Raw genomic sequence first — 19,379 nt, 5'->3', positions numbered from 1 at the left:
ACAGATGTTTAGTCTGACACACAAATGTGGCATCTTTCCAGCAAGTGAAACAGCTGGAAAGTTCCTGGTGAGTTCCGAGGAGCTAATCGGGGATGAGAGGAGTTAAAGCTGCTCAGCAACAGCTGCATCCTTCAACCAAATCACCTGAAACTTTCCTTCCCTTCCCTCCAGCTCATTCCCTTTGTGCTAAAGCAGCTTTCAGAGATGTTACAGCTTCTCCTGTCCCTCAAAGTGTCCTCTGGAGCAGGGGGAGAATCAATGGTGAAGACAAAAACCAGCCCATGGTTTTTACGGCACTGGGTTGAGTGTTGCAAGATGGTTTTTGGGGGTCTTATCTCCTGCCCAGATGGGTCATGGTGTTGGATTAATTCTGTCTCTGCATTAATCTCGTAGGCAGAGATGTGTTGGGGTGTGAGGTGGGATGGGTAGCCATTCATTTCAAACTCATTAATTCTAATTCCAGTCCACACCAGCAAGGATTAAAAGTCACCTCACTGCTGATGTTCCTTCCTTGACTCTTAATAACTATCTCAGCATCTTCCATGAATAACTGGTTCCTCCAGGTGGCTTAAGAGTATCCCACACCTGAAATTGCCTTCTGCTGCCAGGAAAGGCCACCTGGAGAGAGCAGGGACTGCTGTGCCTTTCCCTGTGCTCTCCCTTTCCAGAGTGTGTCTTTTCCGATGGTGCAAAATCTGCTTTAGAGGCTGAACAGAGCCCATCATGTTCACTGCTTTGGAGCTGGGAGGAAGTCAGAATTCCACTCAGGAGTCCTGTGTCCTCATTGCCATCCTCTGCAAAGTGGTGGTGGAGATATGAGGCTTTCCTTCAGCAAAGCAACCAGGGGGCACTTCAGAGCTAAGCCCTTTCTTGCACTGCTGATGGAATAATTCATTAACTGAGAATGAAGATCCCACCATGTTTTCCAAAGACTCCAAGTCTGCCCTTCCTGTAGCTTCCAGAGTGGGAGATGGGGAGCAGTCAGCATCCAAATGCATAATTATACAAGCATTTGTACATCGGAGCATCAGGGGTGTAAGAGGATACGAAGACATCCCATAACATCTGGAGAGCTGGGGTTTTAAAACCAGGCAAATCACACCCAGAACTTGTGGCATGCCTGTAAAGCTGTGGGGAAGAGGAGTAGAGGGAAGTACTCTGCAGAGGAGTAGAGGCTGCTGGTTCATATTTAAGTTATGGCACTTCTGGAAATCCCATCCAGATCTCTGAAATTATATGGAGATGGTTCCTTTGAGAACAATCTCAGTGTGAAGGTGTTATTAAGGTAGAAGTAGAATCGTAGACTCATTTAGGTTGGAAAAGACCTCTCAGATCATCAGGTCCAATCATTAGCCCTGCTGTGTCCAAAAATAACCTTGTAATGACCTGACTGCTGGTAGCATCCCTTTAGCTTTATCTGTGTATTTCATGTCATTCCATCTGCAGGATTTTGGTTCCAAGCCTTGTGCACCTCCCAAAATTACATCTTTTCATTTTTTTCCTCCTGTTTGGATTATCCTTGCATTTGGTTATGGAAGGACTGCAGAGGGTCTTCAGCTGAGCACTCTTGTCCCCCCACTGCTGTACGAGCACAGGATGGCTTGGGGTGCAATAACACCCTCTTGGGATGAACTAATCCCATAGACAATCCCCCAGGAATGCCTCTGATTTGGGACAGGGCACAGCTCAGACATGGATGTGTGTCACTGAAGAATTGGGCTGGATTTGGTTTGCACTGAGGGCAACAAGGAGGATTTGAGCCAGGATGGCCTGAGGGTGCAATGGCATGGAGTCAGAAGGGATGGCACCAAGCTGAGGGGTGCAGGTGATCCCCTTGAGGGATGGATGTCATGCTGAGGGACCTTGGGGAACAGGGGCCTCGTGGTCCTCATGAGGTTAAACAAGTCAGGTTCAAGGTCCTGTGCCTGGGTTGGGGCATTCCCAGGATCAGAACTGACTGAGGGATGGATGGGTTGAGAGCAGCCCTGCCCAGGAGGATTTGGGGTTGCTGGTGAGTGAAAAATGAGCCAGCAATGTGCACTCACAGCCTGGAAAGGCAATTGTACCCTGGGCTGTGTCCCACCCAAAGAAGGGTGGCCAGCAGGTCAAGGCAGGATTCTGCTCTCTACTCTGCTCTCAAGATGCTCCACCTCCAGTGCTGTGTCCAGGTCTGGGATCATCAGTACTGAAAAGACATGGAGCTGCTGGAGCAAGTCAAGAGAAGGCCACAGAGATGCTCCAAGGACTGGAGCACTTCTGCTCTGGGGCCAGGTTGGGAGAGCTGGGAATGTTCACCTGGAGAAGGGAAGGATCCAGGGAGAGCTCAGAGCCCCTGGCAGGTCCTAAAGGGGCTCCAGGAGAGCTGCAGAGGGACTGGGGACAAGGCATGGAGGGACAGGACACAGGGAATGGCTTCCCAGTGCCAGAGGGCAGGGAGAGATGGGATTTTGGGAAGAAATCCTTCCCTGTGAGGGTGGGGAGGCCCTGGCACAGGTTGCCCAGAGAAGCTGTGGCTGCCCCTGGATCCCTGGAAGTGTCCAAGGCCAAGTTGGAGCAACCCATTCTAGTGGCAGCTGTCCCTGTCTATATCAGGGAAGTGAAACTGAATGATCTTTCAGGTCCCTTCCCACCCAAACCACACCATGACTGCAAAAATGAGCTGAGTTTGTCAGGCTGAGCCCTCGCACTGCTAAACACCACCCTGATCTGGAGCAACAGACTTTGTGTTGTGTCTCTGCAGGCACAGAAAGCCCTCTCTGTTGTGTGGGAGCTCCTGTACCATTTAATGCCTGGTTTGGGGGGTCTCTTATTTAACAGCAGCACTGAGGAGCCTTCTGTGTATTATGCTCCTATCCAGGGCGTGATGGAAATGGATGCTTTTGTAGGAAAGCTGCTTTTCAAAGCCTTTTGAAAGGAACAGCAAAGACTTTCAAGGATGGGGATGTCTCGGGTGCTGTCGTCTTCAGTGCTATTGGAATGATTTAACCTGAGTGGAGCATTCTGTCCTGTATGGGATTGAAATGAATTTAATTCAGTGTAATTTTGTTTGGCTTAGGTGCCTAATGCAGGGGGATTTGAGCTCTGCCGTAGTCTCTTAATGTTTATTTTCATATCGCTAAAATCTAAGTGACAAATGGTGATGTTTAATGGCTCCTCAGGGAGACCTTGTTTATTGGGAAAAAAGCAAAATGGGTCATGAAAACTGAATTCCAGCGTTACCTTGACTCTGTTGTCTCTTTCACGTGCCTCCAAGCTCTGCTGTCATCAAGGAAACTTGAAATTCCCTCTTTGTGTTTTGTTTTGCACGTGAAACGGCCAGGATTCACCTCTTCACCGCTGCCTACGTCTGTCCAAAAATATTTATGGTCCCAGTGCAAATACAGTCTCCAAACACTTCAGAGAAGCTGTTCCTTCCGGCAGCTGCAGCCGCTGTGGTGCCCCTGAGCACAGCAGCTCTCCAGGCTTTTGAGCAGGTTTCAGCACAGAATGGCCTCACCGAGGGACAGGAGCATTATTTTGGAGGGCTCTGTGGTTTTTTTATGTGCTGTGATGGGTGTTTTACTGCTACGTGGCAAGATGGAATAATTAAACTGGTAATTTGCTGGTTTTCATGAAGTTGCCTCAGAAATTTGGGGGTTTTTGTAGCACGGAGCTGCAGGTGACAGGACAGGGAGCAATGGCTTCAAACTGACAGAGGGCAGGGTTAGATGGGATTTTGGGATGGAATTGTTCCTGTGACTGCCCCTGGATCCCTGGAAGTGTTCAAGGCCAGGTTGGACAGGGCTTGAAGCAACCTGAGATAGTGGAAGGTGTCCCTGCCCATGGCAGGAGGTGGAACTGAATGATCTTTAAGGTTCCTTCCAACCCAAACCATTCCATGATCCCATGATTCTGTTCTTGGAGATGATGGGATGCCTCTACCTTCACTTTAGGGAGGCACCTCAGGCTTCTCCTGGAGCTCCACCTAGAGGGCAGGAAGATGGGCTGGACATGGAGTTTGGTGGCCTCTGTTGACCACCATGGCTCTGCTGTCCCCTCACCCAGTATCCCACCCTGCAGCACCTTGCCAGGGCTGTCAGTCGTGCTTTTCCTGACCGCAAAGCCTCATTGCTGCTGGAAACCCTTGTGTTCAGTGGGGAGGACACCACAGCCAGACCTAGCTGCTGCTGGGGAGGAGCATTTCTCTGCTGAACCCCAAAAGCAGAAGCAGGTGCTGCTGCCTTGGCTGAGGATATAGGAACCACACACATGTGCTCTGTGGCTATTTTGGGGTGGATTTCACAAGAGAAATCGTTGCGGTTCAGGTTGGGGCTTTCCTGGAGAGGAGGTCCCAGCTGGACCTTCCCAACATCTGCACTGTGGCTGCTTGGGCCAACATCTCCATGGACCTCTGGGCTTGCTCACTCCAACTTCAGCTTTCCTCCCAGCCATGGGCTTTGGTTTTGTGTGAAATTCTTATTTTAAATGCCATCCTGGAAGGAAAACACCACGGCACTGAATGTCAGGTTACTTTCCCCTATGAAAGTCCTAATTCTCCCTTTATATATATATATATATATACATATAGGGTGCTCTGGGATTCCCAGCTACCCAACTGTGCCCAAAAAAAGGCTGGTTTAGACCTTAGCAACAGGGTATTTTTGTTCAGATTGTATTTGTTCTCCTGTGAGAGCCATTGTTCTGTCCCATGCCTTGACCGCTTCGAAGGCTGGAGATAAAAGCCCTGGCTGACAATAATACAGTTGAGTTCAGCCTTTTGTTGGGGAGATGAAAATAGAGGATGAATTGTGAATAACATGGGAGGGCTAAAAGTCAGTCGTCCCAGGATGTTGGTTAATCACTTCAAAGATAAGAAACTGCATTTTAATTATATATTTTTCAGAACTCCTGAACATTAGGTTTTGTGTTGGTGTCTGCAGGGGCTTTTACCCACCGTGGTGTTTAGGACTAGTTCTTACAATCTTGTGTCAGCAGGAAGTATGTTTATTGCAGTGAGAATGGGTTTGTGGTAGGTTTATAGCAATATATATATATAATTTGTAATAGCTATATTATATTAGGTTTATAATAGGTTTACAGCTATATAAATCATAGAATCACAGAATGATTTCGGTTGGAAGGAACCTTAAAGATCCTCCAGTTCCAACCCCTGCCGTGGGCAGGGACACCTGCCACTATCCCAAGTTGCTCCAAGCCCTGTCCAACCTGGCCTTGGACACTTCCAGGGATCCAGGGGCAGCCTGTGCCAGGGCCTGCCCACCTTCAGAGGGAAGGATTTCTTCCCAAGATCCCATCTCTCCCTGCCCTCTGGCAGTGGGAAGCCATTCCCTGTGTCCTGTCCCTCCATGCCTTGTCCCCAGTCCCTCTGCAGCTCTCCTGGAGCCCCTTCAGGCCCTGCCAGGGGCTCTGAGCTCTCCCTGGATCCTTCCCTTCTCCAGGTGAACATTCCCAGCTCTCCCAGCCTGGCTCCAGATCAGAGGGGCTCCAGTCCTTGGAGCATCTCTGTGGCCTCCTCTGGATTTGCTCCAGCAGCTCCAGATCCACATCTTTCTGATGTTGAGCCCCAGACCTGGAGCAGCTCTGCAGGCGGAATCCGCTCCCTTGACCTTCTGGTCACATCTATAAATTTAAAATATTGTTATATGATTTGTTTATAGCTGTAGCAATGATAGAAGGTGCTCAGCTTGGTGTGGGTCTGTGACCTGTGTCTGCAGCATTGCTTTGCTTTAAACAAGGACACCACTTTTGGGCATGGAAGACAGGAAAATAAACAGGTGAAGGAAAGGCAGATGAGAAAAATTGATAGAAAATAGATGGAAAAAAGAGAGAAAGATAAAAGTGAGAATAGAGCCACTGGAGGCAAGCAGGGTGTGGTCATTTTTCAGGAGCAATGGGCTGAAGGGAAGAAATATTTGGGAGACTGACCTGTTCAAAAGGCTGCCAGTGTGAATGACAACAGGGATCACCCCAAAACTCCACCGGCCCTGGAAATCCTTTCCTTGCTGGGGATATTTGGTGGCACTCTGGGCAACGGCTCCTTTTTGCCAAGATATTTATATTCCCAGAGAACTTCCTGCTCACATCAGCTTCTTGCAAGGCTCCTCATCCCTCCTGGCAGATCCTCCCTCCCCAGCTGCCCTCACCTGCCGTCCCTGTAATTGGCAATAATTTCCCTAAATGCTCACAAAAGCAGATGTTCTCTCCCTGGACGCATCCAGCCGGCTTATACAGCACTGGGTACACGAGCACATGGTATTAAAGGACTAATTCCTCTAAATAAGCCTATTAAAAGGTTGGAAATAATGCCTCCAACTAAACCATCAATGGCAGCTGAATCCCACTGGTTGTATTAATTTGTTATCTGCAACGTGCCAATCCCAGTCTGCCCAAGCACCTCGTGCTTGGCCAGTTGCTTCTATGTGGTGGTTGGTGGGTGTTTTGTATTGTTTCCAGCTAATAAATCACATTTATAGGTAATTAACACTCCATCTAATGCATCCCCAGTATTGCTGGTGAGTGGGAGAAGAAATTGCTTCATGCAGTTGTGAGTGGGGGGACTGTGTTTTCAAGGCTTTAGGTGATGCTGCTGGAGAAAAAAATTCATCTCACTTATTTTCCTGCCTCAAAGAGGGGGGGGGAAAGTGGGTCCCTGGTTCTTCTCCAATTGCTGGCTATAAGGAACAAGTATTTTAAAATGGGAATGGTAAAACAGTGGCACAGGTTGCCTAGAGAAGCTGTGGCTGCCCCTGGATCCCTGCAAGTGCTCAAGGCCAGGTTGGACAGGACCTTCAAGACCATCTCATTCCACCCCCTGCCACAGGCAGGGACCCCTTTCACTGTCCCAGGTTGCTCCAAGCCCTGTCCAGCCTGGCCTTGGACCCTTCCAGGATGGGAAGCTTTTATAAATCCTATAAAATCCATGAACTCAGTTTTCCTTGGCCTGACACGTTCAGCACCATTTCATCCACTTGCTAGATTGGTCATCCAAGAAAAGGGAAAAATCGTGGCATTTTGATGAGCTGACTTTTTAAAGCAGCATCTCCCCAGGCTTGAATCTCCAGAAATACCTGTCAGGCAATTTTCCTTTCACCTGGAAACACACTGGGATGTCTTATTTGTGGATTGTGCTGAAAAACAGTTGTGTCTGGCAGCACAACTGCTCCAGTCAGACTTTTCAGCTTGAAGACGTGCCTCACAATGCTTTTGGCACTCACATAAGTCAGAGAGGAAAACGCTTCAAATCCAGCTCCCCTCATTTGCAAACCTTGTTTATAAACCCTCGCAGCCACTGGTAAAATCATGATTTTGGTTTATCTGGGGAGCAGAGAAGCACAGTTAATGAGAGATGCAGGGGATGCATCCCTAGCCCCGCTCCGGCTGTCACCATTTGTACCTCATCCTCAACCCTTCTTTTTTTCCCCCAGTCTAATACATGCAAATATATGTAAAGAGTAAAGACTGTTCCACCGAGTCTTGCACGTTTGTTCAAAGAGGAGGAAAACAAGTCGGTTTTACAGGGAATCTGCAGGCTGAATTTTTTAAGACCTGCCCATAAAAAAAAACCCCAAAAAGCAGCTGTTGGCCGCGGGTGCTGACCGAGGTGATTCTCCCTGGCGTCTGTTTTCCCTGCGCTCGCAATCCTAATGTCATTAATATGGAGCTTTTGGAGAACTGGAGTATATCCTAATTAGCAGCCTCTGATTTTTTTTTTTCCCCTAGTTTCATAATCAGTGATCTCGGCTACACCACAAGTGTTACTGTGGCAACAGGGCTGAACTGAGCAGCGGTGCAGAATTACCGCAGGTAAAGCGGTGATTTCACGGCTCCGCGGCACTTTCTTAGCCCGGGGGCTGCTCCGTGGGACGGGCTGGCTGCTCCCCGCACCTACAGGTGTCCCGGGTGGATTTCAGGGTAAGCACAACCACGGAGATTAAGCTGCATGACCGAACGCATGCGTTTTAATTGGAGCTGAGCCTCTGTAATGAGATTTTAAGGCTGTCATGCGAGTGATCCCCTCCGACACCTTTGTTTTAAGTGGGATGCTCCGAGCCCTCGCTGCCTGAACGCTCCCGGCTCGATCTTAGCGTGGAGCTGGGACTTCATCCCAGTCCTGCAGAGAGGGCTGAGCCCAAACACTGGGCTTTTATATTTTTTTGGTGGGGGTTTCTTTTATTTTGAGCCTTGTTTCTCCTCCCCACGCACCGTTCTCTCTCTCCGAAGGGCATCTCGCTAGGTAGGGATGTTGTCATGCTGAATAATGGCCATCCTTCATCCTGACTCCTCCATCAAAAGCAACCGGTCCTTTTCTTAGCTGGAATGCGAACTGTGCTCATGTTTTTCCTTTGTACAAGCCTGGGACTTAGGAGGGGACACCCCAGAATAGAATATTTAGGAAAATATGTTTCCTATATGCCTTGGCTTTTTTTGTTTTGATTCTTCGTTAATGATTTTAAATAATGAGTTGCACCAGCTTCCCCCGTGCCTCTCTGGTGGTTTTTCTCCACTTCCCGGCGCCGTGTTGCGGCTGCAGTGCTGATCCCATGGGACAAGCACACTGGGAGAGTGGTCTTGTACTAGCCAGGGGTTTTTACAAGCTCTGAGGGCGTTTCTTCAGCAGATCTGTGTTAATCACCCCAGAGGAGGTGTCACCTCCCTCTCCCTTTTGCAGCCCAGCTCCTCCTCTATCCCTCACCTGCAGCAAAACCCTCCATCCTCAGCACCTTCCTCCTGGTCAGGGCTTGGAGTTGGTCCTTCACCTTCCTCCTCCCTCCCTAACAGCTCCCTCAGGCTTAGCTCAGTGCTCTCCTTCTTCCCAAAACTTCCCCTTCTCTAGGCTCTCACCTGTCCCGCCTCGATGCCCTGTCCTTTAGGAAACCCCCTCCAGCTGGTCATTCTCCATGGCTACAGGCCCAGGAAGCTCTTCATCCCCTCTGCCTCTTCCATAATTTATTCCCCAAGCCATCCCAGTTTATTCTGCAGCAGCAACTGGAACATATTCCCACCATCAGACATCCGTGGTGCTGGGAGGAATGAGTGGCTGAGGGTGAATTAAACCTGTCCTAATTAGGAGAGTTATTAGGAAAATTATTATTACGAAAATAATTTGTATTTGTAGTGCCTCCAAGGCACCTCGGGTGGCTTCCAGGCGGTGGCTCTGCTTGGGGTGCCCTGTCCATGCAGCTCCTTGGAGATCCTCAAGAGCCTTGGTCTTAGATGTGCCACAGGTCTGCTCCTGGCTTCATCCAGAGATGGAGCCTCATCCTCTGGCTTTTGCTTCCATATTTTTAGCATGAGACCATCAAGACTGTAGGCTCTTTGTTAGTCTTTGCCTGTTTTTAAACATGCAGGGACAGATTTCTTTCCTAAAAGCAAGATAACACAGAAAAGTAAGGTCTGATGTGCCAATTAGAGAGCACTAATCATGGGGGTTGGAACTGGATGATCTTTAGGGTCTTCTCCAACCCAAACCATTCTGTTGTTCCGTGACTGGTTCCTGTTGTCAATGTTTCTGCATTTCTCTAGTAGCCTGAACTATTTCATATCCCAATTACTTAAGCATCCACATTTACTGATGTTGTTCTCTGGGTTTTTTTCTGAAAACCTCATTGGTTTATTTTACAGTTCCAGGACTGTTTGGACAATACTCTCAGGCACATGGTGTGATTTTTGGGTTTGTCCTGTGCAGGACCAGGAGTTGGACTTGGTGATCCTTGTGAGCCCTTTCCAAATCCTGCACAGTGTAGGGATCTGCTAGTCAGTGCTAGGTGCTTTCTTACTGCAGCCTGAGCTTCAATCCAGCAGGTTTGCTTTTTGAAAAGTTTGCAGGACAGGCAGTTACAGAATCACAGAGTGATTGATTTTGGAAGGAGCCTCTGGAAATCATCTGATCTAACCTCCCACACCAGCAGAGCTGCCAGATCCGGTTGCACAGGATGGTGTCCAGACAAATTTTGAATATTTCCAAAGAAGGAAACTCCACAACCTCCCTGGACAACCTGTGCCAGTGCTCAGTAACCCCCACAGCCAAAATGTGTTCCCTGATGTTCAGAGTGACCTTCCTGTGGTCAGTGTGTGCCCATGGCCCCTTGTCCTGTCCCTGGGCACCTGGGAAGAGCCTGGCTCTGTCCTCTCTGCAGCCTCCCTGCAGGTGTTGATGCACAGGGATGAGATCCCCGGAGCTTCTCTTCTCCAGGCTGAGCACTCCCAGCTCTGCCAGCCTCTCCACAGAGCAGAGATGCTCCAGTCCTCCCCTGGACTCTCCCCAGGCTGTCCATGTCCCTCCTGTCCTGGGGAGGCACAACTGGACCCAGTGCTGAGCAGAGGGGCAGAATCCCCTCCCAGGACCTGCCTGGGGAACCTCCTTCCAAATTCTGGCTGGTGACACCTGATCCTCTCCATCCCCTCATGATGTCTTCACACGCATTGCTGCCAGGTGGGTTTTGAGAGAAGATCACCATGGGATGGGTTAACATCTCATTAAGTTCATATCCACAGGAAAGGCTGATCCTGGTTCAGGCCAGCATTTTTTAACATCATCCTAACAGTGCCAGGTATTTCTGGGCACCCAGAAATCCACATGGGAGTAGGGTTGGGTTTTCTCCTTGCACATATGATGATGATGTTCTTTGAAAGACAAGTGTGTGTTCATCTGTTGGACTAAAGGATGTGAAAATGCTCTGAGGGCTGGAGCACCTCTGCTCTGGAGCCAGGCTGGGAGAGCTGGGGGGTGTTCACCTGGAGAAGAGAAGGCTCCAGGGAGACCTTCAGTGCCGGTTCCTCTCCAGGAGAGCTGGAGGGGAACTTTGGGCAAGAGCCTGGAGTGATGGGACAGGGTGAAATGGCTTCACACTGCCAGAAAGCAGAATTAGGTGGGATACTGGGGAGAAATTCATTGATGTGAGGTTGTTAAAGTCCTGGCACAGGTTGCACAGAGAAGCTGTGGCTGTCCCTGGAAGTGTCTGAGGCCAGGTTGTTTGGGGCTTGGAGCGACCTGGGATAGTGGAAGGTGTCCCTGCCCATGGCAGAGGTGGAACTGGATGGTCTTTAGGGTCCTTTCCAAACCGTGCCATGAGCAAATCCTGATGTGCAGGAAAGCAGAGATTTGTGGAAGGTTGAGCAGGTGGAGAAAGCCACGCTCCAGGCCCTTCCCACAGGCTCATCCTCCTCCTCCTGCACCGTTCCGTACAAGGGCTGTCGCTCGTGTGGAAGCCGCCTGTTTATTTAAAAGAAGAAAAAAAAAGAAAGAAGAAAACTAAATGGATTTTCAGAAGGGGTGAATGGCTGCTGTGATTCATCTTTTCTGGTGAAGAGTGGAAAAGCAGAGGGTGGGGGAATAATGTTCAGTGACACATCAAAGGCCTCACTTCAGCTCCGGAGACACATGCGAGGAATTAGTCACTGCATTTTAGTGCAACAAAACCCTTTTTCTTCCCTAAATTCAATTCTTCTCTCCCTGTGATGGCCAACTCACTGCAGCCCTCGGCTATTCCATGTGTGTTTTTAAATCCTTTGCATCTCATCCAGCATGAGAGGTTTGGGGTTATGATGAAGTCGCTCTGCTGTCGGACAAACTCTTCTAGCGATGATCACGGCTCCAGTGAGAGGCTGGAAATCCACAAACAGGATTTAAAAGGAGCAGGGAGAGGGAGAGGGAATGGCAGGTTTGTTTTCCAGGGTGGCTGAGCCATGCTGATGGCTTGCTGCCACCAAAAAGAATAAAAAAATGACCTTTTTCCCCTTTCTTTATGCTCGTGCTTGTTCTCGCCCTACTGTGAGCTGCTTCAAAGAGCCAACCTTGCTCCCAGTTCTGCACCCTTTCCCTCTGCCAACAAAAAAAAAAAAAAGAAAACTGAACATTATTTTTATTTTTCACTGTGGTTGGAGGCAGCAAGAGGCAGTTGAGGCACTGCCTTTCAGCATCCTCCTGATGACAGCAGGGATTTCTGGGGTCCCGGGAAAGCTGGTTAGAATTCAGGTTGTGTCTCCTCACGGCACACAGAAAAAGATTGCCTCATTTTCCAGGAATTAGGAATATGTCAGAGGTGGGGGGTAAATCCTGCCTTTGATTGTGGACGGCTGTATCCGGGTTGGATGTGGGCAGTTTCTGCAGCAATAAACACTAATTCTGTGCATTCTGGAAGCACAGTGGGGTGATCCTGCAGCCTGACCCCACTGTAGCACCAGCACATGCATTTATTACTTTATGAAGAGATTATTTCCTTTATATTTCCCCCCCCTCCAGCATCAATCATCGTGGCAAGATCTGCTTCTTTTAAAACACACATCCTGCTGCCTAAAATCCAGCTTTTCCTATAAGGAAGATCCCGAGCAGTTTATGGAAGAATTCGGTGCACATACACTATATATCTATATCTATATCTACATCTATACATACATATATAAAAAACACATATATATACACTATTTCTGGGCACACCAGCAGCAATTATTGAGGTTTCCAAGCCTGATGTGTGAAAAAGAAGCTCTCAAACGAAGCCACGGTGCCGAGCATCCCAACCCTCCGGAGCAGACTCCTTTCTCCTGGGCAGAGCCGGCGCCCTGACGTCAGGGTGTTTTTCTGCAGAGCTCGCAGGATGTTGCAGCCGGCCAAGAGCTGTGTTTATGTTGATAACATTACAAGTATTTCCTCTCCGTTTCCGAAAGCAGCAGGGAGGGAGCCGAGGGGGAAGGGAGACTCGGGTTTCTCCAGCTTTGGGGTAGGACTCTCGAGGCCTTTTATGTTAAGAAGAGGGGAACAGTGAAATGCTGGGGGGGTTTTGTGCTGGTTTTGGGAATGAGGAGTGTTTAAGAGCAGGGGCTGGGAATTGGGAGGTGGGCTGGCACAGCCCTCCCCTGGCGCAGGGCTCCTGCTCCAAATCCAGTTTTAAGGTGATAAAGCAGGTCTGGCAGTTGATTTTCAGTCACAGGAGCAGCTCTCAGCATTTGGAGTTTTGGGCAATGATGTGCACAGCAAGTTGGGATGCTCCCAGCATCCCATTCCTTCTGACAGTCACAATAATAAAGCTATAAAACCTCAGGGTCTGCACGGACAGCCCTCATTCCAGCTTTCTTCACAAAAGCGGGGCAAGGCTTGGGGAAATCCAGCATTATCTCCTCTTGCCAAGCCTTTCCTCCTCCTGCAATCCACTCATGGATCAATGAACTGATTAAATGTAGAATCCAGGGGGGTTTAGAGCTCCTTGCCTGCTGATGTAATCCCAGGGTGTCACAGCTGCGCTGCTGGCTCTGCAAAGGAGGGGTCCTCATCGATGGCTGGACTTGATGAGCTTAAGGGTCTTTTCCATCCTAAATGATTCTGTGATCATCCCACCATCCCAAAGGGGATTTGCAACCAGTCCAGGAATCTCCTGTAGCTCTTATCCATGGAGCAATCACAGTCATGGAAATAAGCCCAAACTCTTTTATCCTTTGTGGGTTATTTCCCTATAATGGAGAACAGAGAAAATATTCACAGCTTTTCCTTCTTTCCTCCCACCCTCTGTGTCTTGCTTTGATACCAAGGGAAAGTGTGGTGAGGATGTGGTGAGGCTCTGGCACAGCTTCCTCAGAGTGGGAGCAGAAATGGGATGAACAGGATCCCAAATGAATGGGATCCTAAATGAATGAGGGTCCTAAGTGAATAGGGACCCTAAATTAATGAGATACCAAATTAATGGAACTCCAAATGAACAGAACCACAAATGAATGGGAATCCCAAATGATTGGGGATCCTAAGTGAGTGGAATCCCAAATGAGCTGGATTCAAAATGAATGGAATCCCAGGTGAACAGGATCCCAAATGAATAGGGATCCCCAATGAAGGGGAGCTGTTGTTTTGAGAAATGAGTTGGGGGAACAGAAAGGAGCTACATCCACCCAGTGAGTGGGGTTTCTGCGCAAATATTCATCAAAACACAGCAAATGGTCACTTCTTTCCTGGCAGTGCTTGCAGAAGATCCAGGTCTTTCCCTTGCCATTGTGTCCTCGCTGTGGCAGTGATGAGTTCCCAGTGAGGGAAGTGGTTGTGATGATGAGACCTTGATGCTTTCATCAGCCCTCATGAGGTTCTCAGAGCATCTCAGTGCCATCATTGCCGTTCTCTGGAGTTTCAGTGTGGGTTTAACTTCTTCCTGCTTATGCACGCAGGTCCTGTCAGGATTAGCACCTTATTTCTGTGGGATTCCACAGTGGGATGCTCAGTCTGTGTCCTGCAGTGAATTACAAAGATCATAGAATTATGGAATGGTTTGGGCTGGAAGGGACCTTGAAAACTATCCAGTTCCAATCCCCTGCCATGGGCAGGGAAACCTTCCACTGTCCCAGGTTGCACCAAACCCCATCCAAGCTGACCTTGGACACTTCCAGGGATCCAGGGCCAGCCACAGCTTCTCTGGGCAACCTGTGCCAGAGCCTCCTCACCCTCACAGGGAAAAATTTAGTCCTTAAAAATACTGGATTTTCTCTCCAGTGTAGCCCAGGCTTATCTCAGACTCTGGCAGGCTGCTGACCAGGCTGAGTGGGGTGTGTTAATCACCAAGCGTGGAACGTGTCATCAAACCATCAAACTACTAGTTGTGGCTTTTCCCGACATCCCACCCTGGAGCACAGCCTGGGGGAGGTATTGCAGGACCAGTCCTGCTCTCAGCAGTGACAGGAGGACTGAATCAGTTCAAATTCATGCAGACAGATATTTTAACTGGTGATGAAACCCTCTGGAATGCTGACTGCTCACGCCAGCGGGACCCTTGGAGAAAACCCTGCCCTGCTTGCTGCAGCAGGGCTGGCTGTGGACAGAGCCTACAGAAAGCTCTTATCTCCAGAGCTTGGTTTCCTTCTGGTTCAGGGTTTGTCTGACCTTTTGGTCACTGAGTAAGGTCGATTTTTGACAGGTTTCTTTCGGAGGGGGAGGAAAAACATGTAAGTAGGTGGTGCTGGTGGGAGGATACTCCCGGGTGGGGTGGGAGGATCTTGCGTTGCTGATATCGTTTCCAGCGCGTGGATGACTTCAGTGTTGTCCTTCTGCCCGGAGTTTGGGATGGGTCTTGATGAAGCAGATTTAAATAAAGAGAAGAAGCACAAACAACACAAGATGTATTAGAGGGGGGGAGGGATTAAAATCCGTTCTTGGCAGCGCCTCAGGTTGACTTGGCAGAGAGATCTCGCAGCTCTCTCCCGGGAGATCCTGGAGATGCAACTGGACAGAGGACAAAAAGCCTGAAGGACAGGAGTCGTGCAGCAGCTGCCAGCCCAGGCACAGAGCAGAGCTGTGTCCAAGCCCTCTCTGGGCTCAGAGCAGAGGAGAGGTGTTGGCCCATCCTTGGGAGGCCCCGTGGCCACGTGCTGGTCTGGGCTTGGCAGCTCTGGGCTCTGTCCTGGCCAGCGTGATGATGTCTTACATCTCTGTGCCTCTAGATCCGTAGGTGTTTGGGAGGAGATAACCATAGCCATTTCTCGGGAGCTTTCTGAGGTCTCCAGAGGAAAGAAATCACCATAAAAATCTTGTATTTAAAAGGGCTGGGGGAAATGATTTTACTGATGTCATCGTCCTGTAATTTAGCTGGACGTTTTGTTTCCTGGGAAGCGCGTACAGTACGGGTGAGCAGCCTGAGCTCGCTGATCTTCTTGGATTATATGTGAATGTTTGTTCTGTCCACACACACAGGGAATCCAATGGGGTTTAATGGAGCTGAGTGTTCTGCCACTGCCCAGGAGCCTTCCAGGTGTCAGTGAGCCAGGGGGAGATGACCTCTCCTTCATTCCCACCTCCAGTTCTGGGGTATTTGGGATCAAGGCTCTTTGCCATGGTCTTCACCTCAATTGCATTTGAGTTTGCTTATAGTACAGTCACTTGCAGACCACTATATGAACAATTTATTCATTTCCTTTAAGACCAGATACTTAGTGCTGAACTTGTTCCTCTCATGCTTTTCCACAGTTCACCCATTCTGTGCTTCATCCATGGACACCTTTGCTGCTCCACCAGACTGGGATCTTTCCATGTGCTCTCCCATTTGGGGTCATATAACCCCACAAATAAATCCCTCCCATCCAGATGTCTGCAGGAACTCCAGTCCCACATCCACTCCTCTCCCATCTCTACAGGATGCACAGCAGCATCCCCATCTGGGATTATTTTGGGATGATGTTGCATGAGGGTTTAAATAAACATTCTGTGCTTTTCTCCCCAGGTCAACATGGATTTGTGGTTCTTTCTCCTTTTGCTCGGAAGTGGCCTGATAAGTGTAGGTGCTAACAACATTACAACAGGTAAACTGTGCTCCTCTTCTCTCCTTTATCCCCTTTATCTTTAGGATCAGAGGAGTGAGTGTGAACATGCTCAGTGTCTTATTCCTTCTGCCCTCCACGTAACTGTAAAATGAAGTGTTAGGAAGAGGGTGATGAGCTTCAGGTGCTCATAAATGAGGGTTAAACAGGTTTTACCCCTGGCTGATATTGATCCTCACCTCCAGAGGCTCTAATATTTGTACCTCCCCATATGTAGCACCCGTTCAGGTTACATTTTTATGACATCTGCATCACCTGCTGTGCAGAGCATTCCCTGTCCTGCATTTGGGATTTATTGGTTGTTTTATCCTTATAGTTGCACTCATGTGAATCTTCACCATCTAAACCCCTCAGTGTCATGGAAAAGAATCTCACAGAAGTTCCCCTGTGCTTTTCCCTTCTCAGAGCCACCCACAACAGCATCCACCTCCCCCAGGAGCCCCACCAAAGCTCCTACCCCAGGTCCTGAGGATGGGACCACGCCAGGCGCCAACAGGCTCAACATGAGCACTCCAGGGACTGTTTCTACCACGGCGCCAAAGCCTCCTCCAACCACAGCCGCCAGGATCTCCCCCAACGCCACCACTGGCAGCCTCAACACCTCCTCCACCCTGGGGACAACTGTTCCTGTGCCTCCAGCCCCATCCCTGCTCCCCAGCGTGACGCCATCGGTGCCACGCGCCACTGTCCCCAGCACAGAGGCGGAGACGACGGAGAGGAACTTCAGCATGGTGGTGACAACACAAGAGACCTCTTCTGCTTCCCACAATGGTAGGCATCTCCCTCACCTCTTCTTCTCCCAGCGAACCCCGCCTCTGGGTTTGTTTCTTTGTTCTTTTTCTGTTTTGCTGAGCAAAAAACCACTTTGGGGCCAATTCCGTGGTGATACGAAACTATAAAATTCCTTTAAAGGCCCAGATCAGAAGAGATTTGTCCTTACTAAAGGTTTGGGCCAAGATTTATCTAGTGAAAGATGTCCACAGATACAGCTGATGATCTTTACTTCTGAACTATTCTGTGATTTTCTCCTTACATTATCAAGTTTCCCCATTACTTGGGCAACTTTAATCTTTGAAAGGTCCAGATGATAGAGAGTTGTCTCTGTTGCCATCCTGATCTCTTTGCCCTCATGGCACATCCGGAAAGCGACCCCATAAAATGTAGTTTGGCTCCTCAGTGCAGGTTAAGTGTGAAAAATCAGGCAAAAAAAGGCTGAAGTGATTAGAAATCTTTGCTGAGCTGTGGCTCTTCAGCCGTGGTTTGTTAACTGTATTGTTTGAGACCAGTTTTGTGCAGAGTGAAGGAGTCTGGTGTAGCCTTAACACAGTCATGGGTCAAGTTTAGAATAAATGTAGCCTTCAAATGGGAGAGATGGAGGCAAAAGCCTTAAGTGCTGCTAATATCTGGATTTTGTAATATGATGTGTGCTCGTGGGGGTCTGAATTAATCATTTTTGTGTCTCTACTGGCTTTTTTGTGACTTGGGTTACCGATTTTGGTGAACTCCCCTGGTGTGTGCCATGACACATTGGCCATTGCACCATCAAGGCCAGAAGTGGCTTCTCACTCAATCTCAGTCATGAGAACAAACCTGATTCTTCCTTTATTTCAAATAATTTGTCAAGGAGCAAAATTAATTTCAGGGCTGCCCTTGCCGTTAGCCTTAACGGGAAATGTGGGTGTTAGCCATGGAAGAACTAAACAGTGCTCAAGAAAAGGACTAGTGCAGAAGGTGACACTTTGCACAGGCAGTTCCTCCTCCTCCAAACCCAGCAGGATTGTCCTCAGCCCTGTGCTGGAGCTCCTCTCTGAGGAGATCATGGCCATGGGGTGCTGTGCCAGCAGCATTGCCCCAGGAGAGCCAGGAAACCCCTGGCACAGGTTCAGGTTTGTTCCCGTGTCCTCTGGATGAGAATCCATCCCAGCAGGTAGAGACTTTCTTTGGATGCTCCTCACCCCCATCCCTGAGCCCAGCTGCTCTTAATTGAACTCTTGGCTCAGCCACTCTCTTAAAATTATGCCCCAGTGTTATCTCATGGTATTTAAGTGCTAATGAATTACACCAGTGACTTGCTGGTTGTGGATTTAAACAGTCCATGCAGTAAGTTGTGTTTATTGATGTTAAAACTTGGCTTCAGCTCCCTGTTCTGCTGATAAAAACTCGGGATTTGTTCCTTTTTCCTTACTCAGAAATTCATTTTAACATCCTGGCTTTATAGCTGGTGTTTTAAAGGAAAGATTTACAGGCAGATGATGAGAGTTACTAAATTTGTTCCTGTCTTGGTCTTTGATCCTGACTTATTAAAATGTCTTGTTCCTTTGTTGCTAAGAGACTTGTGTTTTCTTTTTCTGCAGGTAACTCTGACAGAAGAGGTAAGAATTTTTTATTTCAGTGCTCTTTAGACAGTAAATACATTTCCAGAAGTGTTCTGCTATTAGAGAGCTCTCCTTAGGACTTCCAAATGTGCTTTTATGAAAACTCTCAAGCTCTTTAGAAGAGCTGGTGACATACTGATATCTTAATTTCTGTTGGGCTTTTCTTTTTAGAGCTAAACAATCCCATTCCAATTTGTCTATGTCCTATAAAATACAAATTGTTCCTGCTCTGAGAATGTCAGCACTTCCCTAGAGCTGGATGACCAAAGCCTAAGAAGCCATTCAGGAAATTTCCTTTTGGTTTTCTTTTTTTTTTTTTTGCTCCTGAATTGTCTTTATTGACTGTGACTTACACAATTTGATCCAAACCCATCCTGCAGATGATGGGAACAATTATTATTCTCCTTCATTCTGTTGGCAAGCAGTAACACAAATCCATTTCTTGTAAAGAGAACAGCACTTTAGGGACATTTTTCCATCTCTCAGCTCCGAGAACTGGCACCTTGACCAGAGTATTTGCAATTACTCATGGCTTTAGCACTCCAGGAGCGGGCAGAGCTGTGTTGGCTCCCACCTGGAGGAACGAGCTGCCTCTGTGTGTTTCCATCCTGGGTGTTGGAGCATTGCAAACCCTGGGTTGTGCTGCTCGCTGTGCCAGGCTCACCCAGCCCACTGATGGAGCAGGGAACAGGCAGATGCTCTGCAGCACTTCCTGTCAGC

The 19,379-nt window shown here is 48.6% G+C and overlaps 1 protein-coding gene across 3 annotated transcripts in view; it reads left to right on the top strand.

The window, feature by feature from the left end:
- The window catches only part of PTPRA (protein tyrosine phosphatase receptor type A), a 112,487-nt gene that overhangs the window by 74,936 nt on the left and 18,172 nt on the right, over nucleotides 1–19,379 (top strand). For 2 of the 3 annotated variants that reach the window (XM_085059485.1, XM_085059486.1), the window contains 3 exons: nucleotides 16,188–16,266; nucleotides 16,690–17,055; nucleotides 18,639–18,656. In XM_085059485.1, coding sequence (XP_084915611.1) covers nucleotides 16,188–16,266; nucleotides 16,690–17,055; nucleotides 18,639–18,656 — 463 coding nt within the window. Of the gene's footprint in view, nucleotides 1–7,719; nucleotides 7,912–16,187; nucleotides 16,267–16,689; nucleotides 17,056–18,638; nucleotides 18,657–19,379 lie in introns of all 3 variants that reach the window. The other variant, XM_085059487.1, reaches the window with a different exon arrangement.

Source organism: Lichenostomus cassidix, chromosome 4 (genome assembly GCF_008360975.1).
Source record: "Lichenostomus cassidix isolate B80296 chromosome 4, HeHo_3.0, whole genome shotgun sequence".
NCBI lineage: Eukaryota > Metazoa > Chordata > Aves > Passeriformes > Meliphagidae > Lichenostomus > Lichenostomus cassidix.
The sequence above is the reverse complement of the archived record's forward strand: the minus strand, read 5'-3'. Positions and strand labels throughout refer to the sequence as shown.